The 22,758-nt window shown below is 55.3% G+C and overlaps 2 protein-coding genes across 2 annotated transcripts in view; one reads left to right on the top strand and one right to left on the bottom strand.

The window, feature by feature from the left end:
• The first annotated feature begins 2,824 nt into the window (after positions 1-2,824).
• PDIA5 (protein disulfide isomerase family A member 5) overlaps positions 2,825-22,758 on the top strand; it is a 44,658-nt gene continuing 24,724 nt past the window's right edge. Inside the window, exons 1-2 of the mRNA XM_044295900.1 lie at positions 2,825-2,924; positions 16,127-16,253. Coding sequence (XP_044151835.1) covers positions 2,868-2,924; positions 16,127-16,253 — 184 coding nt within the window. The 5' untranslated portion in view covers positions 2,825-2,867. The remainder of the gene's footprint in view (positions 2,925-16,126; positions 16,254-22,758) is intronic.
• On the bottom strand, positions 16,958-22,413 carry LOC122939780. Its single transcript, XM_044295901.1, has 2 exons — positions 20,291-22,413; positions 16,958-17,161 (listed from the first exon to the last, which is right to left on the bottom strand). The coding sequence occupies exon 1, from the start codon at positions 21,675-21,677 to the stop codon at positions 20,769-20,771; it is 909 nt and encodes a 302-aa protein (XP_044151836.1). The 5' UTR covers positions 21,678-22,413; the 3' UTR covers positions 16,958-17,161; positions 20,291-20,768.

Here is a 22,758-nt window from a genome sequence, read left to right as displayed (position 1 = left end):
CGGTATACCCAGCACTGGGGTCGGTGAGACGCTGACATTTAGTGGCGGTATACCCAGCACTGGGGTCGGTGAGGCGCTGACATCTTGTGGCGGTATACCCAGCACTGGGGTCGGTGAGACGCTGACATCTTGTGGCGGTATACCCAGCACTGGGGTCGGCGAGACGCTGACATCTTGTGGCGGTATACCCAGCACTGGGGTCGGTGAGACACTGACATCTTGTGGCGGTATACCCAGCACTGGGGTCGGTGAGGCGCTGACATCCTGTGGCGGTATACCCAGCACTGGGGTCGGTGAGGTACTGACATCTTGTGGCGGTATACTGAGCACTGGGGTCGGTGAGACACTGACATCTTGTGGCGGTATACCCAGCACTGGGGTCGGTGAGGCGCTGACATCTTGTGGCGGTATACCCAGCACTGGGGTTGGTGAGACGCTGACATCTTGTGGCGGTATACCCAGCACTGGGGTCTGTGAGAGACTGACATCTTGTGGCGGTATACTGAGCACTGGGGTCGGTGAGACACTGACATCTTGTGGCGGTATACTGAGCACTGGGGTCGGTGAGACACTGACATCTTGTGGCGGTATACCCAGCACTGGGGTCGGTGAGGTTCTGACATGTTGTGGCGGTATACCCAGCACTGGGGTCGGTGAGGCGCTGACATCTTGTGGCGGTATACCCAGCACTGGGGTCGGTGAGGCGCTGACATCTTGTGGCGGTATACCCAGCACTGGGGTCGGTGAGGCGCTGACATCTTGTGGCGGTATACCCAGCACTGGGGTCGGTGAGGCGCTGACATCTTGTGGCGGTATACCCAGCACTGGGGTCGGTGAGGCGCTGACATCTTGTGGCGGTATACTGAGCACTGGGGTCGGTGAGACACTGACATCTTGTGGCGGTATACCCAGCACTGGGGTCGGTGAGGTTCTGACATGTTGTGGTGGTATACCCAGCACTGGGGTCGGTGAGGCGCTGACATCTTGTGGCGGTATACCCAGCACTGGGGTCGGTGAGGCGCTGACATCTTGTGGCGGTATACCCAGCACTGGGGTCGGTGAGGCGCTGACATCTTGTGGCGGTATACCCAGCACTGGGGTCGGTGAGGCGCTGACATCTTGTGGCGGTATACCCAGCACTGGGGTCGGTGAGACACTGACATCTTGTGGCGGTATACCCAGCACTGGGGTCGGTGAGGCGCTGACATCTTGTGGCGGTATACCCAGCACTGGGGTCTGTGAGGCGCTGACATCTTGTGGCAGTATACCCAGCGCTGGGGTCGGTGAGGCGCTGACATCTTGTGGCGGTATACCCAGCACTGGGGTCGGTGAGGCGCTGACATCTTGTGGCGGTATACCCAGCACTGGGGTCGGTGAGACACTGACATCTTGTGGCGGTATACCCAGCACTGGGGTCGGTGAGGCGCTGACATCTTGTGGCGGTATACCCAGCACTGGGGTCGGTGAGGCGCTGACATCTTGTGGCGGTATACCCAGCACTGGGGTCGGTGAGGTGCTGACATCTTGTGGCGGTATACCCAGCACTGGGGTCGGTGAGACGCTGACATCTTGTGACGGTATACCCAGCACTGGGGTCGGTGAGACGCTGACATCTTGTGGCGGTATACCCAGCACTGGGGTCGGTGAGGCGCTGACATCTTGTGGCGGTATACCCAGCACTGGGGTCGGTGAGGCGCTGACATCTTGTGGCGGTATACCCAGCACTGGGGTCGGTGAGACGCTGACATCTTGTGGCGGTATACCCAGCACTGGGGTCGGTGAGACGCTGACATCTTGTGGCGGTATACCCAGCACTGGGGTCGGTGAGACGCTGACATCTTGTGGCGGTATACCCAGCACTGGGGTCGGTGAGACGCTGACATCTTGTGGCGGTATACCCAGCACTGGGGTCGGTGAGGCGCTGACATCTTGTGGCGGTATACCCAGCACTGGGGTCGGTGAGGCGCTGACATCTTGTGGCGGTATACCCAGCACTGGGGTCGGTGAGGCGCTGACATCTTGTGGCGGTATACCCAGCACTGGGGTCGGTGAGACACTGACATCTTGTGGCGGTATACCCAGCACTGGGGTCGGTGAGGCGCTGACATCTTGTGGCGGTATACCCAGCACTGGGGTCGGTGAGGCGCTGACATCTTGTGGCGGTATACCCAGCACTGGGGTCGGTGAGACACTGACATCTTGTGGCTGTATACCCAGCACTGGGGTCGGTGAGGCGCTGACATCTTGTGGCGGTATACCCAGCACTGGGGTCGGTGAGACGCTGACATCTTGTGGCGGTATACCCAGCACTGGGGTCGGTGAGACACTGACATCTTGTGGCGGTATACCCAGCACTGGGGTCGGTGAGGCGCTGACATCTTGTGGCGGTATACCCAGCACTGGGGTCGGTGAGGCGCTGACATCTTGTGGCGGTATACCCAGCACTGGGGTCGGTGAGGCGCTGACATCTTGTGGCGGTATACCCAGCACTGGGGTCGGTGAGGCGCTGACGTTCACACAGTGGCGGTCTATCTGGCGGTTCGTATTAAATACACCTGGTGACGTCATTTCACTGACACAATATTATTCTGTGCCACAGATGACATAATGTCTGCGACTGAACTACAAGTCTCAGAATGCCCAGAGAGCCATATTAAAGCCTTCCCAGGGACTACACGTCCCAGCATGTCCTGGCAGGCAGTGGGTCCATATCGGCGCCTCTGGAGCACGCTGGGAGTCGTAGTCCCGCACTGACAGGTAGCTCGTCACCTGGTCGCGGGCGCCGCTGGAGGCCGAGTAAACTACACTTCCCGGCATGCCCCGCTCCTGCCGTGTGCGCCTGCGCGGCCAGACGTGGCAGCCGTGTGATGGCTCCTGCCGGGCTCTGCTGGGAAAAGAAAAGAATGCTGCTGCTCCACGTCCTGGTGAGTAACGAGGGGCCCCGGGGGCCACATACCCTGCAGGGGACTGAAGGGGGGAGCGGGGGAGGCTCCCTGTCAGGGGCAGAAGAACCCTAAAACTTGTGTACAGGATCTCCTGATATACAGACTGCACCCCAACTCCACAGAGTGACCCAGGAGACCCCCGACCTAATATACAGGGGCCCCTCTATATACAGAGTGACCCAGGAGACCCCGACCTAATATACAGGGGCCCCTCTATATACAGAGTGACCCAGGAGACCCCCGACCTAATATACAGGGGCCCCGCTATATACAGAGTGACCCAGGAGACCCCCGACCTAATATACAGGGGCCCCGCTATATGCAGAGTGACCCAGGAGACCCCCAACCTAATATACAGGGGCCCCTCTATATACAGAGTGACCCAGGAGACCCCCGACCTAATATACAGGGGCCCCTCTATATACAGAGTGACCCAGGAGACCCCGACCTAATATACAGGGGCCCCTCTATACAGAGTGACCCAGGAGACCCCGACCTAATATACAGGGGCCCCGCTATATACAGAGTGACCCAGGAGACCCCGACCTAATATACAGGGGCCCCTCTATATACAGAGTGACCCAGGAGACCCCGACCTAATATATAGGGGCCCCTCTATATACAGAGTGACCCAGGAGACCCCGACCTAATATACAGGGGCCCCTCTATATACAGAGTGACCCAGGAGACCCCGACCTAATATACAGGGGCCCCTCTATATACAGAGTGACCCAGGAGACCCCGACCTAATATACAGGGGCCCCTCTATATACAGAGTGACCCAGGAGACCCCGACCTAATATACAGGGGCCCCTCTATATACAGAGTGACCCAGGAGACCCCCGACCTAATATACAGGGGCCCCTCTATATACAGAGTGACCCAGGAGACGCCCGACCTAATATACAAGGGCCCCGCTATATACAGAGTGACCCAGGAGACCCCGACCTAATATACAGGGGCCCCTCTATATACAGAGTGACCCAGGAGACCCCGACCTAATATACAGGGGCCCCTCTATATACAGAGTGACCCAGGAGACTCCGACCTAATATACAGGGGCCCCGCTATATACAGAGTGACCCAGGAGACCCCGACCTAATATACAGGGGCCTCTCTATATACAGAGTGACCCAGGAGACCCCGACCTAATATACAGGGGCCCCTCTATATACAGAGTTACCCAGGAGACCCCCGACCTAATATACAGGGGCCCCTCTATATACAGAGTGACCCAGGAGACCCCGACCTAATATACAGGGGCCCCTCTATATACTGAGTGACCCAGGAGACCCCGACCTAATATACAGGGGCCCCTCTATATACTGAGTGACCCAGGAGACCCCGACCTAATATACAGGGGCCCCTCTATATACTGAGTGACCCAGGAGACCCCGACCTAATATACAGGGGCCCCTCTATATACTGAGTGACCCAGGAGACCCCGACCTAATATACAGGGGCCCCTCTATATACAGAGTGACCCAGGAGACACCCACCTAATATACAGGGGCCCCTCTATATACAGAGTGACCCAGGAGACCTCCGACCTAATATACAGGGGCCCCTCTATATACAGAGTGACCCAGGAGACCCCGACCTAATATACAGGGGCCCCTCTATATACAGAGTGACCCAGGAGACCCCCAACCTAATATACAGGGGCCCCGCTATATACAGAGTGACCCAGGAGACCCCGACCTAATATACAGGGGCCCCTCTATATACAGAGTGACCCAGGAGACCCCCGACCTAATATACAGGGGCCCCTCTATATACAGAGTGACCCAGGAGACCCCGACCTAATATACAGGGACCCCTCTATATACAGAGTGACCCAGGAGACCCCCAACCTAATATACAGGGGCCCCGCTATATACAGAGTGACCCAAGAGACCCCCGACCTAATATGCAGGGGCCCCTCTATATACAGAGTGACCCAGGAGACCCTGACCTAATATACAGGGGCCCCTCTATATACAGAGTGACCCAAGAGACCCCGACCTACAGGGGCCCCTCTATATACAGAGTGACCCAAGAGACCCCGACCTACAGGGGCCCTTCTATATACAGAGAGACCCAGGAGACCCCCGACCTACTATACAGGGGCCCCGCTATATGCAGACTGTGCCCTATGTGTAGAGGTCCCTGTGTTATATCTCGGTGCCGGGGTAACACTGTAGCCGAGTAACTTGTCATCCCCCCCATGTACGTTGACCCCCCTGTAGTCGGTGTACCCCACTCCCAGTGATGCGGTCTGTGGACCTGGGGGACGTGTACGTGTTCTTCTGTAGGTCAATCAAAATGTTACCAAGTTGGTAAACGTGGCCAAATAAAGGGCCGGTGTCCAGTCTAATGTGTGATGGGAAGTGCTGCCACTTTCTAATATACTTTGTGTTTCAAACATTCGCCATTTTCAAGATCTTTGCTGGTTGTCAGTGACTGGAAAGATTCTATTAGGAGCAGACAACCCCAATGCTCCAATTGTCTGCCCCCTCACCCACCCACAGTCCCTCCGTGCCGACACTGCTGCCCCCTCACCCACCCACAGTTCCTTTCGTGCCGACACTGCTGCCCCCTCACCCACCCACAGTCCCTCTGTGCCGACACTGCTGCCCCCTCACCCACCCACAGTCCCTCCGTGCCGACACTGCTGCCCCTGACCAACTCGCAGTCCCTCCGTGCCAACACTGCTACCCCATCACCCACCCACAGACCCTCCGTGCCGACACTGCTGCCCCCTGGCCCACCCACAGACCCTCCGTGCCGACACTGCTGCCCCATCACCCACCCACAGACCCTCCGTGCCGACACTGCTGCCCCATCACCCACCCACAGTCCCTCCGTGCCGACACTCCTGCCCCATCACCCACCCACAGTCCCTCCGTGCCGACACTGCTGCCCCATCACCCACCCACAGTCCCTCCGTGCCGACACTGCTGCCCCATCACCCATCCACAGTCCCTCCGTGCCGACACTGCTGCCCCATCACCCACCCACAGTCCCTCTGTGCCGACACTGCTGCCCCATCACCCACCCACAGTCCCTCCGTGCCGACACTGCTGCCCCATCACCCACCCACAGTCCCTCTGTGCCGACACTGCTGCCCCATCACCCACCCACAGTCCCTCCGTGCCGACACTGCTGCCCCATCACCCACCCACAGTCCCTCCGTGCCGACACTGCTGCCCCATCACCCACCCACAGTCCCTCCGTGCCGACACTGCTGCCCCATCACCCACCCACAGTCCCTCCGTGCCGACACTGCTGCCCCATCACCCACCCACAGTCCCTCCGTGCCGACACTGCTGCCCCATCACCCACCCACAGTCCCTCCGTGCCGACACTGCTGCATAAGTTCCCCTCCTGTCCTGAGAGTTTGTTACAATGTATCGGTGCAGTCCAGGCTGTTTAGCTTGTGGGGAACAGACAGGACTGGATACAAATGTAACATTTAGGCCTCATGCACACGGCCGTTGTTTGGATCTGCAAAAGATGCGGACAGCACACCGTGTGCTGTCCGCATCTGTGGCTCCATTCCGCGGCACCGCAAAAAAAATATAACATGTCCTATTTTTGTCCGCGATTTGCGGACAAGAATAGGCATTATATTGCCGGTGCACGTTCCGTTCCGCAAATTGCGGAAGGCAACATGGGCGCCTTGCATTTTTTGCGGATCCACGGTTTGCGGACTGCAAAAAACGGCACGGTCGTGTGCATGTAGCCATACTGTGAGGAAAGCCTCTGGGTGTAAGCAAAATGACCCCATTCACTGATTGCAAGCAGAGATCTGCTGAGGAATTGACTGCTGCCCCCTCACCCACCCACAGTCCCTCTGTGCCGACACTGCTGCCCCCTCACCCACCCACAGTCCCTCCGTGCCGACACTGCTGCCCCTGACCAACTCGCAGTCCCTCCGTGCCAACACTGCTACCCCATCACCCACCCACAGACCCTCCGTGCCGACACTGCTGCCCCCTGGCCCACCCACAGACCCTCCGTGCCGACACTGCTGCCCCATCACCCACCCACAGACCCTCCGTGCCGACACTGCTGCCCCATCACCCACCCACAGTCCCTCCGTGCCGACACTCCTGCCCCATCACCCACCCACAGTCCCTCCGTGCCGACACTGCTGCCCCATCACCCACCCACAGTCCCTCCGTGCCGACACTGCTGCCCCATCACCCATCCACAGTCCCTCCGTGCCGACACTGCTGCCCCATCACCCACCCACAGTCCCTCTGTGCCGACACTGCTGCCCCATCACCCACCCACAGTCCCTCCGTGCCGACACTGCTGCCCCATCACCCACCCACAGTCCCTCTGTGCCGACACTGCTGCCCCATCACCCACCCACAGTCCCTCCGTGCCGACACTGCTGCCCCATCACCCACCCACAGTCCCTCCGTGCCGACACTGCTGCCCCATCACCCACCCACAGTCCCTCTGTGCCGACACTGCTGCCCCATCACCCACCCACAGTCCCTCTGTGCCGACACTGCTGCCCCCTGGCCCACCCACAGACCCTCCGTGCCGACACTGCTGCCCCCTGGCCCACCCACAGACCCTCCGTGCCGACACTGCTGCCCCATCACCCACCCACAGACCCTCCGTGCCGACACTGCTGCCCCATCACCCACCCACAGTCCCTCCGTGCCGACACTGCTGCCCCATCACCCACCCACAGTCCCTCCGTGCCGACACTGCTGCCCCATCACCCACCCACAGTCCCTCCGTGCCGACACTGCTGCCCCATCACCCACCCACAGTCCCTCTGTGCCGACACTGCTGCCCCCTGGCCCACCCACAGACCCTCCGTGCCGACACTGCTGCCCCCTGGCCCACCCACAGACCCTCCGTGCCGACACTGCTGCCCCATCACCCACCCACAGACCCTCCGTGCCGACACTGCTGCCCCATCACCCACCCACAGTCCCTCCGTGCCGACACTGCTGCCCCATCACCCACCCACAGTCCCTCCGTGCCGATACTGCTGCCCCATCACCCACCCACAGTCCCTCCGTGCCGACACTGCTGCCCCATCACCCACCCACAGTCCCTCCGTGCCGACACTGCTGCCCCCTGACCCACCCACAGTCCCTCCGTGCCGACACTGCTGCCCCATCACCCACCCACAGTCCCTCTGTGCCGACACTGCTGCCCCATCACCCACCCACAGTCCCTCCGTGCCGACACTGCTGCCCCCTGACCCACCCACAGTCCCTCCGTGCCGACACTGCTGCATAAGTTCCCCTCCTGTCCTGAGAGTTTGTTACAATGTATCGGTGCAGTCCAGGCTGTTTAGCTTGTGGGGAACAGACAGGACTGGATACAAATGTAACATTTAGGCCTCATGCACACGGCCGTTGTTTGGATCTGCAAAAGATGCGGACAGCACACCGTGTGCTGTCCGCATCTGTGGCTCCATTCCGCGGCACCGCAAAAAAAATATAACATGTCCTATTTTTGTCCGCGATTTGCGGACAAGAATAGGCATTATATTGCCGGTGCACGTTCCGTTCCGCAAATTGCGGAAGGCAACATGGGCGCCTTGCATTTTTTGCGGATCCACGGTTTGCGGACTGCAAAAAACGGCACGGTCGTGTGCATGTAGCCATACTGTGAGGAAAGCCTCTGGGTGTAAGCAAAATGACCCCATTCACTGATTGCAAGCAGAGATCTGCTGAGGAATTGAAAGCTGCAGAACTTTTTGTGGTGGTCGGGACGAGTCTTTCAGGTGAAGGTTGTCGGATCACTAGGACGTCCCCGGCGATCACCTTATCTATTGTCCTCTATCAGGTTTATCGGCCACGCCTGCCCCCCCCATCATCCTTCAGCCAGCGACCGCTCCTTCCGCAGGTCTCCTGTGTTCTGCTGCAGGGATCTGACTCGCGGACGTGTGACCGGCTTCTGCCAAACCTCATTCGGATGTATGGGACCGAAGTATCCGGCGAACCTGCCTCACGTGCCGTCTCTTAAAGGGATCTTCCTGCACTTCTGACTCCCCCGACAGGACTGCGGTCGGGGAACCACTGCAGATAGGTTCATGTCTCGGGGGCCCCCAATCTATCAGACGTTTATTGCCTATCCTGTGGGAATACCTGCGTCAGACCATGATGTGCTCTATCCTCCATACGTCTGAATGGGGTTGCAGAGGCATCACTGGTGAATCTGTCCTGATGTGCCTGGGCTAGGGCTGCAGTAAACGATTATTTTAGTAATTGAGTATTCGAGTATTCTACTTAACGATTTTAACGATTAATCGAGTAATCTAATAAGAAAAACCTTCTTAAAATAACGTATTTCTTTATAAAAACACTATTTGTATTCCTTACACTGGTATAGCGGATAAGGCAGCAATATACATTGTGTCGGGTGTAGCTGGAGACCGCCGGCTGCTGCAGCGAGTGACTGTAATGGGGTCCGGCCTTGTTACAGCGTACAGGACGCTACGCAGCATGTATGCCGGAACATGGCCTGCACCACATTATAGTCGATGAGAGCACATAGCTGGTTGTATCCGGCTATGCCCAATACGGTGTACTGCAGCAGGCTGTTCTTCTGCCAGAATGTGTATCTAAGGCTATGTTGCGAACTCCGGCAGTTTGTTCCGGTGGAGGATCACACTGCCGGATTACACCGGCTGCATCTGTCATAGCTGGATGCCCATTGACTGTAATGGGGATCCGGACAAAAAATCAGACTCCCATGCTGCAAGCCCGCAATCAGACCCTCCCTTGCTGCAATCAGAGCCAGACCCCAATGCCAACAGATCAGCCCCTCCATGCAATGTCCCCCAGTGCCCCCATGATGGCACTTCCATCAGCCCCTCCATGCCATTCAGATTGCCATGATGTCCCCCTTCCCTAGTGCCTCCATGCCATCCACAATGTCCCCCACTTCCATCAGATCAGCCCCTCCATGCCATGTTCCCCGGTGCCCCCCGCCATCACAGGATCCCCCCGCCACTAACTTTATACTTCCCTTCCTGGCAGTGCGCAGGAGAGGCATCTTCATCCCAGCATGCACTGGGAGGGACCTGATGTCACACACAGCGTCAGCCAGCGCGCTGACAATCTGTACACGCAGGGCCCTGGCCACTGCAGCGCGGTGTCAAGTCGGAAGGCCACGGAGCTCGAGTGAGAAGCTTCACGTCATTCGCGCTTCGTGGTCACGTGATTTAAACGAATCCTCGATGCAGGGAAACTGCATCAAGGATTTTTTTGCCTCAATTACATCGATGAATCGTTTCAGACGTTCACAATCGGCAGCCATATAATGCGGGGGGCGCTCTCTGTCGTCGGCCGGCTGCGGGGGACGCTCTCTGTCATCGGCCGGCTGCGGGGGACGCTCTCTGTCATCGGCCGGCTGCGGGGGACGCTCTCTGTCATCGGCCGGCTGCGGGGGACGCTCTCTGTCATCGGCCGGCTGCGGGGGACGCTCTCTGTCATCGGCCGGCTGCGGGGGACGCTCTCTGTCGTCGGCCGGCTGCGGGGGACGCTCTCTGTCGTCGGCCGGCTGCGGGGGACGCTCTCTGTCGTCGGCCGGCTGCGGGGACGCTCTCTGTCGGCCGGCTGCGGGGACGCTCTCTGTCGTCGGCCGGCTGCGGGGGACGCTCTCTGTCGTCGGCCGGCTGCGGGGGACGCTCTCTGTCGTCGGCCGGCTGCGGGGGACGCTCTCTGTCGTCGGCCGGCTGCGGGGGACGCTCTCTGTCGTCGGCCGGCTGCGGGGGACGCTCTCTGTCGTCGGCCGGCTGCGGGGGACGCTCTCTGTCGTCGGCCGGCTGCGGGGGACGCTCTCTGTCGTCGGCCGGCTGCGGGGGACGCTCTCTGTCGTCGGCCGGCTGCGGGGGACGCTCTCTGTCGTCGGCCGGCTGCGGGGGACGCTCTCTGTCGTCGGCCGGCTGCGGGGGACGCTCTCTGTCGTCGGCCGGCTGCGGGGGACGCTCTCTGTCGTCGGCCGGCTGCGGGGGACGCTCTCTGTCGTCGGCCGGCTGCGGGGGACGCTCTCTGTCGTCGGCCGGCTGCGGGGGACGCTCTCTGTCGTCGGCCGGCTGCGGGGGACGCTCTCTGTCGTCGGCCGGCTGCGGGGGACGCTCTCTGTCGTCGGCCGGCTGCGGGGGACGCTCTCTGTCGTCGGCCGGCTGCGGGGGACGCTCTCTGTCGTCGGCCGGCTGCGGGGGACGCTCTCTGTCGTCGGCCGGCTGCGGGGGACGCTCTCTGTCGTCGGCCGGCTGCGGGGGACGCTCTCTGTCGTCGGCCGGCTGCGGGGGACGCTCTCTGTCGTCGGCCGGCTGCGGGGGACGCTCTCTGTCGTCGGCCGGCTGCGGGGGACGCTCTCTGTCGTCGGCCGGCTGCGGGGGACGCTCTCTGTCGTCGGCCGGCTGCGGGGGACGCTCTCTGTCGTCGGCCGGCTGCGGGGGACGCTCTCTGTCGTCGGCCGGCTGCGGGGGACGCTCTCTGTCGTCGGCCGGCTGCGGGGGACGCTCTCTGTCGTCGGCCGGCTGCGGGGGACGCTCTCTGTCGTCGGCCGGCGGCGCTCTCTGTCATCGGCCGGCGGCGGGGGGCGCTCTCTGTCGTCGGCCGGCTTTTGGGGTTATTTTTGGGCTTTCTCCTCCGACCTCGTCCTCCCGGATGCAGCAGGAAGCCTCTCATTTCCAGCCTCGTCCTCCAGCCCTGCGGCTTCTGGTGTCTTGTCAAACAGCTGACACTTTATCGTAGGCCTGCGGCTTCTGGTGAATTGGCACCAACCCCTCCCCCATCCCTGCCTCTCGGCACGCTCAGGAAATTCCAAGATTCTCCGCTGTCTGGGCAGGATCCTGCTCTTGTTAGCAGAACTTATCCGGTACTGATTCCGAGTGGCATCATATCTTATTCTCCAGTCACATCCAGAGCTGCAGGCAGTGTTGTTGCATCATTTATTGTGACTTTTTATGGATGATCCTATTACCTGATAGCTTCTCTCTCCTGTCCTGATAGATTGTTACAATGTATCAGCGCAGATAACAACGTATCAGTCCGGAGGATGTTCACCTCACAGAGGATTGGTCTACACTGGATACACTTGTGACAAACCCTCAGCTGTGAAAAGTAGTAGAGCTGGATGGGTTTTTCGCACTCCAAATGTACACAGCAATGTTCCCATTCCCATTTGCAAGCAGATATTGTGAAAACACTGAGAAATTAAAATCCCAATTCTATTAGAAAGTTGCTGCACTTATCATTGCTAATTATCGCCGTCAGCCTGGAGATTGTCCTCCGGTGGCACAGAAGTCGTGAATACCGGTCACCTGGCGTAGAGCGAGGGGCAGCGGAGGCTTCAGGTGTCGCCCCCATAATGACAGTTGGCAGCGGTGCCCGCTATAACTGAAGGATTACAGATCATGTAACTTGTGGAAAGGATATTTGGGGTTGGCATCTTCAGATCTTGCCCGCTACTGAGGCGTCTTTGTCTGCGGCGGGGCCATCACACATTCCTCTGGGTACGGTGTCAGATGATAACCGGATTGTGCTGCCAGGTCCAAAACGCTAGGATGCAGATAGATGGCGGTAGATTTGTAAACCTGGGGTCCCGCAACCTAGAACAAGAGACGACCTCTTCCCGGCACATGCCATCTGCCTGCGCTGGTATACCCCCATATCACTCACCTGGCAGGGAAGCCGGTGCACACAGGTGATTCTGGGCAATGCCAGCACATGTTTCGCTCGGGTGCTTTTACCTGGATCTGAAGTCTGCCCAGTGACTGCTGCTTTATTTGGGGTGTTGGGCACAAGCTGTGGCGTTACCCCCCATATACTGCCATAGTCCTGAAGCTGAACATGCCATCCCTTTACATGGCGCCATCATGTGTCCTGTCCACAAGAGCTGACAGTCTAAAGCTGCGGGTGCAGGTGTGACCCTGGATGAGGTGACTGGGTCTCTGAGCAAACACCACTTAGGACAAATATTGATTTTGTATTCACTTGGAAGAGGAACTACGAAACGGCGCGGCGAGGAACCCGTCCTTCGAGTCGCTCAGATCCTGGAATATGGCCCCGGGCTGTTTATAGAAGGAGGCGACGCCCGCTACCTGCTGGCAGGGGCCACGGTCTGGTGCTCAGCCAATACCTGCAAGCCAGGTATGGTGGGGTTGTCAGCTCTTGTACACAGATACTGCCACGTGTGTTTCCTGTGGACGGCCCCTGGAGTATTAAGTGTGTGTAACCAGGGGCCCTTGGCAGGAATAATGTGAGGGCCCTTATGCGACCCTCTTATAGACCTTAATTCAGTTCCTCAACCTTTTCAGAGTCTCTGCTTGCAGTCAATGAAATGTATACATTCTGTCTTGGTCCTGGTCACACAGCTGAGGGTTTGATACAGTGTATCAGTGTATCCTCTGTGAGCTAAATGCAGCAGCACAAAGTTCTCCCCTGTCCTGGGTGACGGCCCCAACCTGCACTGGTACACGGTGACGATCTGCAGCTCTTAAAACTATTAGGTCGGTGTGGGGTTCTCAGCTTCTGGATGAGGTTAGTTTAGGCTCCTATTCCCTGACAGCAAGCAGAGATCAAGAGAGTGAGACCTTAAAACAAAGAGTCTGTTACCAACTTGCAGTCCTTTTCACAAGGTACATATGTAATACTGGACGCGTCATGTCGGCCCCTGAGTCCATTTGGTTGTGGTTGGCACCTCAAGTGTTAAATGGGGAAATCTCCTTCTGTCCTGCACTTTGCCTCTTGTGGAACAGCAGCCAGGAATTATCTCACTACTACTACCACCACTATTTACACTACAACTACCACCCGTACTGCTTAATCTACTACTACCACCAGTACTGCTTAATCTACTACTACTACTACCACCACTATTTACACTACAACTACCACCCGTACTGCTTAATCTACTACTACCACCAGTACTGCTTAATCTACTACTACTACCACCACTATTTACACTACTACTACCACCAGTACTGCTTAATCTACTACTACCACCACTATTTATACTACTACTACCTTCAGTACTGCTTAATCTACTACTACCACCACTATTTATACTACTACTACCACCACTATTTACACTACTACCAACAGTGCTATTTATAGGGCATCTGTCAGCAGTTTTTTCCCTATGACACCGGCTGACCTGTTACATGGGCGCTCGGCAGCTGAAGACGTCTGTGTTGGCCCCATGTTCATATGTGTCCGCATTGCTGAGAAAAATGAAGTGTTAATATATGCAAATGAGCCTCTAGGAGCAATGGGGGCGTTACCATTACACCTAGAGGCTCTGCCGCGCCCTCTGCACTTTGATGGACAGGACCAGGTGTGATGACGTTTACACTGTAGGCTCCTGTCAAAGTGTAGAGGACGCGGCAGTTGCAGAGAGAGCAGAGCCTCTAGGAGTAATGGCGACGCCCCCGTTGCTCCTAGAGGCTCATTTGCATATATTAACTTTTATTTTTTCTCAGCGATGAGGGCACATATGAACATGGGGCCAACACAGATGTCTTCAGCAGCCGAGCGCCCATGTAACAGTTCAGCCGGTGTCACAGGGACAAAACTGCAGACAGATGGGCTTTAACCTCTTGGGGACACATGACGTACCGGTACGTCATGTGTATTTCTGATAACCTCCGTGCGGCAGACGGTGATCGGAACTGGGTGCCCGCTGAAATCAATCAGCAGGCACCCTGGGACAATTGCGAGGGCGGTCCTGCTAAAGGCAGAAGTCTGATCAGACTAAGTATGAAGTGAAAATACAGTGCAGTACACTATATAGTGTACTGTACTGTATTATACAGACATCAGACCCACTGGATCTTCAAGAACCAAGTAGGTCTGGGTAAAAAAAATGGAAAAAAAAGTCACTGATTAAAAATAAAAAAATGCACTACACATATTAGGTATCGCCACGTCCATAACAACCTGCTCTATAAAAATATCACATGAACTAATCCCTCAGGTGAATACCGTAAAAAATAAAAACGGTGTAAAAAAAAAAGCTATTTTTTGTCACCTTACATCACAAAAAGTGTAATAGCAAGTGATCAAAAAGTCATGCGCACCCCAAAATAGTGCCAATCAAACCGTCATCTCATCCCGCAAAAATCCTACCCTACCCAAGATAATCGCCCAAAAACTTAGAAACTATGGCTCTCAGACTATTAGAGACACTAAAACATGATTTTATTTTTTTTCAAAAATGAAATAATTGTAAAACTTACATAAAAAAAAAAAAGTAGACATATTAGGTATCGCCGCATCCGGAATAACCTGCTCTATAAAAATACCACATGATCCAACCTGTCAGATGAATGTTGTAAATAACAAAAAAATATAAACGGTGCCAAAACAGCTATTTCTTGTCACCTTGCCTCACAAAAAGTGTAATATAGTCAACCAAAAATCGTATGTACCCTAAACTAGTACCAACAATACTGACACCCTATCTTGTAGTTTCCAAAATGGGGTCACTTTTTTAGAGTTTCTACTCTAGGGGTGCATCAGGGGGGCTTCAAATGGGACATGGTGTCAAAAAACCAGTCCAGCTAAATTTGCCTTCCAAAAACCGTATGGCGTTCCTTTCCTTCTGCGCCCTGCCGTGTGCCCGTACAGCGGTTTATGACCACATATGGGGTGTTTCTGTAAACTACTGAATCGGGGCCATAAATATTGAGTTTTGTTTGGCTGTTAACCCTTGCTTTGTAACTGGAAAAAAATATTTAAATGGAAAATCTGCCAAAAAAGTGACATTTAGAAATGTTATCTCTTTTCCATTAATTCTTGTGGAACACCTAAAGGGTTAACAAAGTTAGTAAAATCAGTTTTGAATACCTTGAGGGGTGTAGTTTGTAAAATGGGGTCATTTTGGGTGGTTTATTTTATGTAAGCCTCCAAGTGACTTCAGACCTGATTTGGTCCTGAAAACGTGGGTTTTAGAAATTTTCGGAAAAGTTTCAAGATTTACTTCTAAACTTCTAAGCCTTGTAACTCATAGGGAGCTTAGAGTGTGAGCTCCTGGGGACAGCATGATGAGAATGTCTGTGCAGCGCTGTGGAATATGTCAGTGATGAATAGAATGATAGACCTGTCAGTGGAGAGTTGCATGACGCCCCCTATTATTAATGTCCTGAGAAGATGGCGGCCGCAGTACATGATCCTTAGTCACTAACCCTGTGCTGGTCGTTCTTCTTACAGATCGTCTTCCCATCCATCCTCCTGGCGCTAAAAATCTCTCCGCTCATCGAAAAAGTCAGCGACCACAAGGACTTTAAGAAGCTGCTGCGCACTCGCAATAACGTGCTGGTTCTGTACTCCAAAACAGGTGAGGGTGCGCTGCTGATCTCACAAGCTGGGGAGGGGTTATTAGGAGGCGTCTGGGACCGGCTGAAATTGCAAAACCGAGAGCGGAAATCTTCATGTAAAGTGTCTTGGACTTTCGTGGGAGGCACGCGTGTGATTCTGGCTGTATAATTTGTATGTAGTGAGCTCCCTCTAGTGGTGGCTGTATAATCTGTATGTAGTAAGCTCCCCCTAGTGGTGGCTGTATAATCTGTATGTAGTGAGCTCCCTCTAGTGGTGACTGTATATACATCTGTATGTAGTGAGCTCCCTCTAGTGGTGGCTGTATAATCTGTATGTAGTGAGCTCCCCCTAGTGGTGGCTGTATAATCTGTATGTAGTGAGCTCCCTCTAGTGGTGGCGGTATAATCTGTATGTAGTGAGCTCCCCCTAGTGGTGGCTGTATAATCTGTATGTAGTGAGCTCCCTCTAGTGGTGACTGTATATACATCTGTATGTGAGGAGCGCCCTCTAGTGGTGGCTGTATAATCAGGTGATTTTCCTATTTCATGACGTAAAGTCATGATTTTATTAAAGACACGGAGGCGCATATTGCTATTCTCCTTCTTTACTCTGACCAATAGCAGCAAAGAACAAATAAAAATATTGAAACATGTCATCAGCCCCTCCCCATAGTCTCTCTATAACAGGCCACACCGCCTGCAAATCCTCCTCTTTCTTTGTATGTAAATCCGAACCGAACCGCCAACCAGGAACCGGAACAGCCTGGGAACAAAAGCGCCATCCATCCGGAAGCGAACAGGAACACCAGGAACAACCTTGAAGAACCTCCTGAAGCTGTCCACGTCACATGACCGGCTGGAACCGAACTGCCGACCCTCCGAACCAGGACGTAGAACAAAGGACACCACGGAACTGACCGATCTCAACCTGAAAAAGGCGAAAACAGAACCATGATAGAAGCAAATTGGTGCATCGTATTCACAAACAATTGGTTGCGACAAACCTACTCAGGAAAAAACTCATAGAGTTAAGCAACATGCAAATGACACACAATCAAAATCATTCCAATTTGAAAACTCACATAGGGAGGGAAACGTAGGGCGGGCAATACTCGCCTCCGTGTCTTTAATAAAATCATGACTTTACGTCATGAAATAGGAAAATCACCTGATTTTATTACAAGACCCGGAGGCTCATATTGCAAGTTCAAAGTTAAGATAAATTCCCAATAATTGACGAAAAAACGTGAGGACCTGGACGGAAGTAAAATTCCCTGAACGTGGACACGCTGGACCAGTCCGCCAGTTTCAAAATGTCCTCCAGTCTGGCGCCAGAAACCGCCAAAGAGGTAGCAGACGCCCCCCTAGCAGAATGCGCCGAAAAAACAGAAGTATCTACGCCCGCAAGCTCCATGACCCACTTCATCCACCTAGCCAGCGTGGGAGTGGTCACTGGGGCAAAAGGACGAATGGTCGACAGGAAAAGATGCGGGAACTCACGTGACCGATGCGGAGAAGTGCGAGCCTCATACTCCCTGAGGCAGGCCACTGGGCAAAGTGAAGGTGAAGCCGGGAAAGCAGGATAAGCGACCGAGCGTATGTGGGTCTTAGTCCTCCTAGAGATGTCAAACGAGACCCCCTCCGGGGTGTACGAGCGTGCATCATAGTCCAAAGCCCGGACGTCTGAAACCCGCTTGCAGGAGATCAGGCAAAAGAGAGTGACGAGCTTTGCCGACAGCTGCCGAAGGGAAAGGTCCGTATTCTGAGGCCAAGACGACAAAAAAGAAAGGACACAAGACACATCCCACGTGGCAGAAAATCTAGGTCTAGGAGGACGAGACATCCGAGAACCGTGCAGGAGGCGACACACTAAAGGATGTTGTCCCGCAGGGGTACCATCAAACCCTTGGTGAGAGGCAGAAATAGCCGATCTGAACAGGCTGATTGTGCGGTAAGCCTTGCCCTGGTCAAATAAAGAAGAAAGGAAATGCAAGACCTCCGTCACAGGTGCCGATACGGGATCCAAGTCCCTAGCCACGCACCAGCGAGCCCAAGATCCCCAGGCCGATCTGTAAGATCTTCTGGTGCCAGGGGCCCACGCATTTTCCAAGAGGACTCTAGCTGTTCCCGAAACTCCTGGGACCTCCCAGGGTCCCCTGAAATCCGACATGCCAGCAGGCGCAGGGATCCGTCTAGGAGAAGAGGATGTGGTTGGTGATTCGGCCCTCGGAGGAGAGTCTGAGACGTCGGGAGCAGGTACGGGATCTCTATCATCATCTCCAGAAGGTGCGGAAACCATGACTGGGAGTTCCAAAATGGGACCAGTAGCACCAGATCCGCTGAATAACGTCGCACCTGAATCAGGGTCCTGGGGATCAGCTGAAATGGAGGAAATGCGTAAAGCAGATCTCTGGACCAATCCTGCAGAAAAGCGTCCACCGCTTCGGCTTCCGGGTCCGGGCGCCAACTGTAAAAACGTCGTAGTTGCGAGTTGAGACGGGAAGCAAACAGGTCGATGCAGCAAGGACCCCAAATTGACATTAAGGAACGGAACACCGCGGGATCCAACTGCCAGTCGCTGGAATCGGAAAGATACCGAGAGCTCCAATCCGCATGAATGTTCTGGACGCCAGGGAGATATTCCGCCAAAACAATCAACTCCTTGTCTAGACAGTAGTCCCAGAAATCCTTCGCCAGACGAGACAAGATGGTGGAGCGGGTTCCGCCCATGCCAGTTGATGTACCTCACCGCTGACACGTTGTCCATGCGAAGTTGGATGCAGGATCTGGCCGTGTCCTTCGTGAAGCTCTTGATCGCAAATGATCCAGCCAACAGTTCCAGCGCATTGATATGGAATCCCGCCTCGGCCTCTGACCAACCGCCTCCGGTCGTGATCCCCTCGCAGTGAGCTCCCCAGCCCGACAGGCTGGCATCCGAATCTACCACGAAATCCGGACGATGGCCGAAGATCGCCTTGCCGTTCCAAGCACGTAGATTGTGGATCCACCAGGATAGTTCCTCCTTGGTCTCCTCGTCCAGCGAGATCCAATCCGCATAGGAAGCCCCCGCCCGAAGGTGGGAGATCTTCAGGCGCTGTAGAGCCCGGTAGTGAAGCGGGGCTGGGAAAACCGCCTGGATAGAGGAGGCCAGCAGACCTATGATCCTGGCTAGATGGCGTAGAGGGATCTGGGAAGACGACCGAGCTTTGCACAACTCCTTCCGTATGGACCGAACCTTGGCCGGAGGTAGGCTGAGCGTCCCTGCCGTGGCATCCACCAGAAACCCCAAGAACTCCATCACGTGAGACGGGGTGAGGCAAGACTTCTCCTGATTGAGGAGGAAACCCAGATCTGACAGAAGATCCATGGTCCAGCGAAGATGATCCAGTAATACTGACCGATTCTGGGCCATGATCAGAATGTCGTCCAGATATACGATGAGACGAACTCCACGACTGCGCAGCCACGCCATAGCCGGACGCATCAGCTTGGTGAAACACCAGGGAGCTGAAGATAGGCCGAACGGGAGGCACGTGAATCGCCAAATCCTGTCCTGCCAAGAGAAACAGAGAAGGTTCCTGGACGCGTCCTCTACTGGGACAGTAAGATAAGCGTCCTTCAAGTCCAGCTTGACCATCCAATCGCCCATCTGAAGGAGGTCCCGAAGGAGATGGATGCCCTCCATTTTGAAATGGCGGTATCTGACGAACGCGTTGAGGGCGCGTAAATTGATAACAGGCCGAAGTTGGCCCCCCTTTTTTGCCACTAGAAAAATATTGCTGATTATCAGGCCAGGGGACATCGGAGCCGGTTCTATGGCTCCTTTGCGGACCAGGTCCGACAGTTCTGAGTCGACCAGCATGCGGTTCTCCGCTGAGAGTATCGCCGGGTGCGGGGGTGGGAGGGATAGTGGAGAGGACGTCAGCTCGATATGGAAACCCCTGACCGTGGACAGGACCCAACGGTCCGAGGTGATGTGGGACCAAGCTGGGGAAAAAAGACGTAGTCTGCCCCCTACACAAGCCTTTAAAGAATTGAAATGAGTTGGCAGACTCACCGTAGGGACGTCTAGAAGACGGATTTCCTCGATATCCTCTTGGACGCCAGGAGCTTCCTCGTGAAGGGAAGAACGAAGACTGTTCTCGTCTGTGCTCCTGGAATGAAGACCTCTGGGAGTAGGAGCCTCGGCCCGAACCACGGGACTGAAATTGGGCACGGCCGGACAGGCGGCCCCTGAAGCTGCCGGCCCTGGTAGAGACCCTACCGTGAAAAACTCGCTTCATGGAGGACTGGGCCTTGTCTAAGGCCGTGAAAGCCCCCACAAACCTCCCTAGGTCCTTAATGAATGGTTCACCAAATAAAAGGCCCTGGGCCTCCTTTCCAGCCTCCGTCAGAGCTAGGTTTGACAGCTTTGGCTCAATTTTGAAGAGGATGGCCTTTCGCCTCTCTATAGCCAAGGACGTATTCACGTTCCCTGCTATGCAAATGGCCCTCTGTACCCATTCGCGCAATTCCAGCGGGTCAACTTGCTTGTCCTAGGCTTTAGCTGTCTCTGCCAGGTCGAAAAGCTTAGCTAGCGGGCCAAATATGTCCAGGAGTTTGTCCTGGCAGGATCGTAGCGCCGACTCCAGACCCCTACGCGGGTTCCAACCAGATTTGGCGAGGAACTGCGTCATTTTGGGGTCGACCGCTGGAGTCTCGCACACCCTGTTAGGGATGACGGGTCTGGGGCACTCCGCCCTAAGCTTATTGCGAGCCTCTTTGGAAAGAGGACATCGCACTCTAGCCTCCAAATATTTGGAGACGTGCTCCAATGGTAACCACTCAGCCGAGCGGGGGTGGTGGAGCGAATCTGGGTCGAACAATGGTTCCCCAGAGGGATCCGTCAAAGGTGCAGGCATACCGTCTGCAGCAGACAATAGGGAGCTACACCCAGGTAGGGGGTTATCCTCCATGACCCCTGATGGGTCCTCCTCTGCCTCCTCAAAGGCGTCATCTAAAGCCTCCTCCTCGGATCCGATATCAGAGTCGGAATCCATCTCCTGCAGTGCTCTAGCACTTTTCCAGTTGCGCGTGCGTTCTGCCCGACGCGTACGGGCTCTCTTGCGCGGACCAGGCGCGCCAACATTGGTGGGAACATCATCACCTTTCTGAATTCTTTTTCTGGAGGCAGACGGCCCTGGCCCGGTGGGTGAGGACACCATGACGGGCTGCGGGGACTGAGAGGTAGTCGGATGGGCAGCTAGGGCCTGAGCGATAGTCTGGGAAATGACCGAGGTCATTGAACCCATGGCTGCAGCAATGGCGCTGGACAGCGACGCTTGAAAATCAATGGTCTGATCCCCAGGTATCGGGATATGGCCATCCTCCCCCGAAGGGGTTAATTCCACCAGAGGGACGTCCTCTGCTGCAGGGCCCTGGCCAGTATGCACATTCTTAGGCATGATGGCCTGTGCAAGTGAGTACTGATAATGGTACTGCCTTAGTATAATATAATAGGCGATCTAGCCAGTTATGGTATGAGGGAAGACAGGGTTAAAAAACCAGTCTCAACCACACAGAAAGAAAAACGCTAACAATGGCCGCTCACTAGAACAAGCGGCAGCCACAGGAGCGTCTGGGGAGAAGGAAACTGGTGATGGGGATTTGCCCCAGGCCAGTAACAGGGGATCGCTGTAAGAGAAAAAACCTAACCGGACACCCAGGGACGGACCGAGGCAGCCGAGCTCCAGGCCGAGAAGACGCACAAAGCGGAAGCGGAAGTGCCCGAGATCTCGCGAGATCTCGGGCGCGCCTGCCGGGGAGGAAGAGAGCGCAGCCGCGGCCGCACTGAGGTAAGCGGCGGCGGGAAAAAGAGCCGCCCGATTAGGAGGGGGGAACAGAAGAGGGCACAGTGAGGGAGAACCAGAGGGAGAAACCAGATGTCCGTCCTGGGAACCGAACCACCAATAGGAGAGCCCAAAAGAGACCATAAGATAGGGGAAAAAGTATAAATTTAACAGGCACAGTGTAAAATCACCTATATGCACCCCCAAATAGCCCCACAAGGGGAAAAAACAAATCAAGACAAATTTCCCAAAGAATATAAAATCATCAGTAAGACATAATGAGAAAAACAGTAACAAAGCACTACTTATCTCTGCGGTCAGCAGCAAAGAAAGAGGAGGATTGGCAGGCGGTGTGGCCTGTTATAGAGAGACTATGGGGAGGGGCTGATCACATGTTTCAATATTTTTATTTGTTCTTTGCTGCTATTGGTCAGAGTAAAGAAGGAGAATAGCAATATGAGCCTCCGGGTCTTGTAATAAAATCTGTATGTAGTGATCTCCCTCTAGTGGTGGCTGTATAATCTGTATGTAGTGAGCTCTCTAGTGATGGCTGTATGATCTGTATGTAGTGAGCTCCCTCTAGTGGTGGCTGTATAATCTGTGTATGTAGTGAGCTCCCCCTAGTGGTGGCTGTATAATCTGTATGTAGTGAGCTCCCTCTAGTGGTGGCTGTATAATCTGTATGTAGTGAGCTCCC

The sequence above is a fragment of the Bufo gargarizans genome, chromosome 6 (genome assembly GCF_014858855.1).
Source record: "Bufo gargarizans isolate SCDJY-AF-19 chromosome 6, ASM1485885v1, whole genome shotgun sequence".
Taxonomy (NCBI): Eukaryota; Metazoa; Chordata; class Amphibia; order Anura; family Bufonidae; genus Bufo; species Bufo gargarizans.
This window is presented reverse-complemented; position numbering and strand designations above follow the sequence as displayed.

What these genes read in the sequence shown, in the direction of transcription:
- LOC122939780 (XM_044295901.1), bottom strand. Translation starts at nt 21,677, where the DNA reads ATGCCTAAGAATGTGCATACTGGCCAGGGCCCTGCAGCAGAGGACGTC.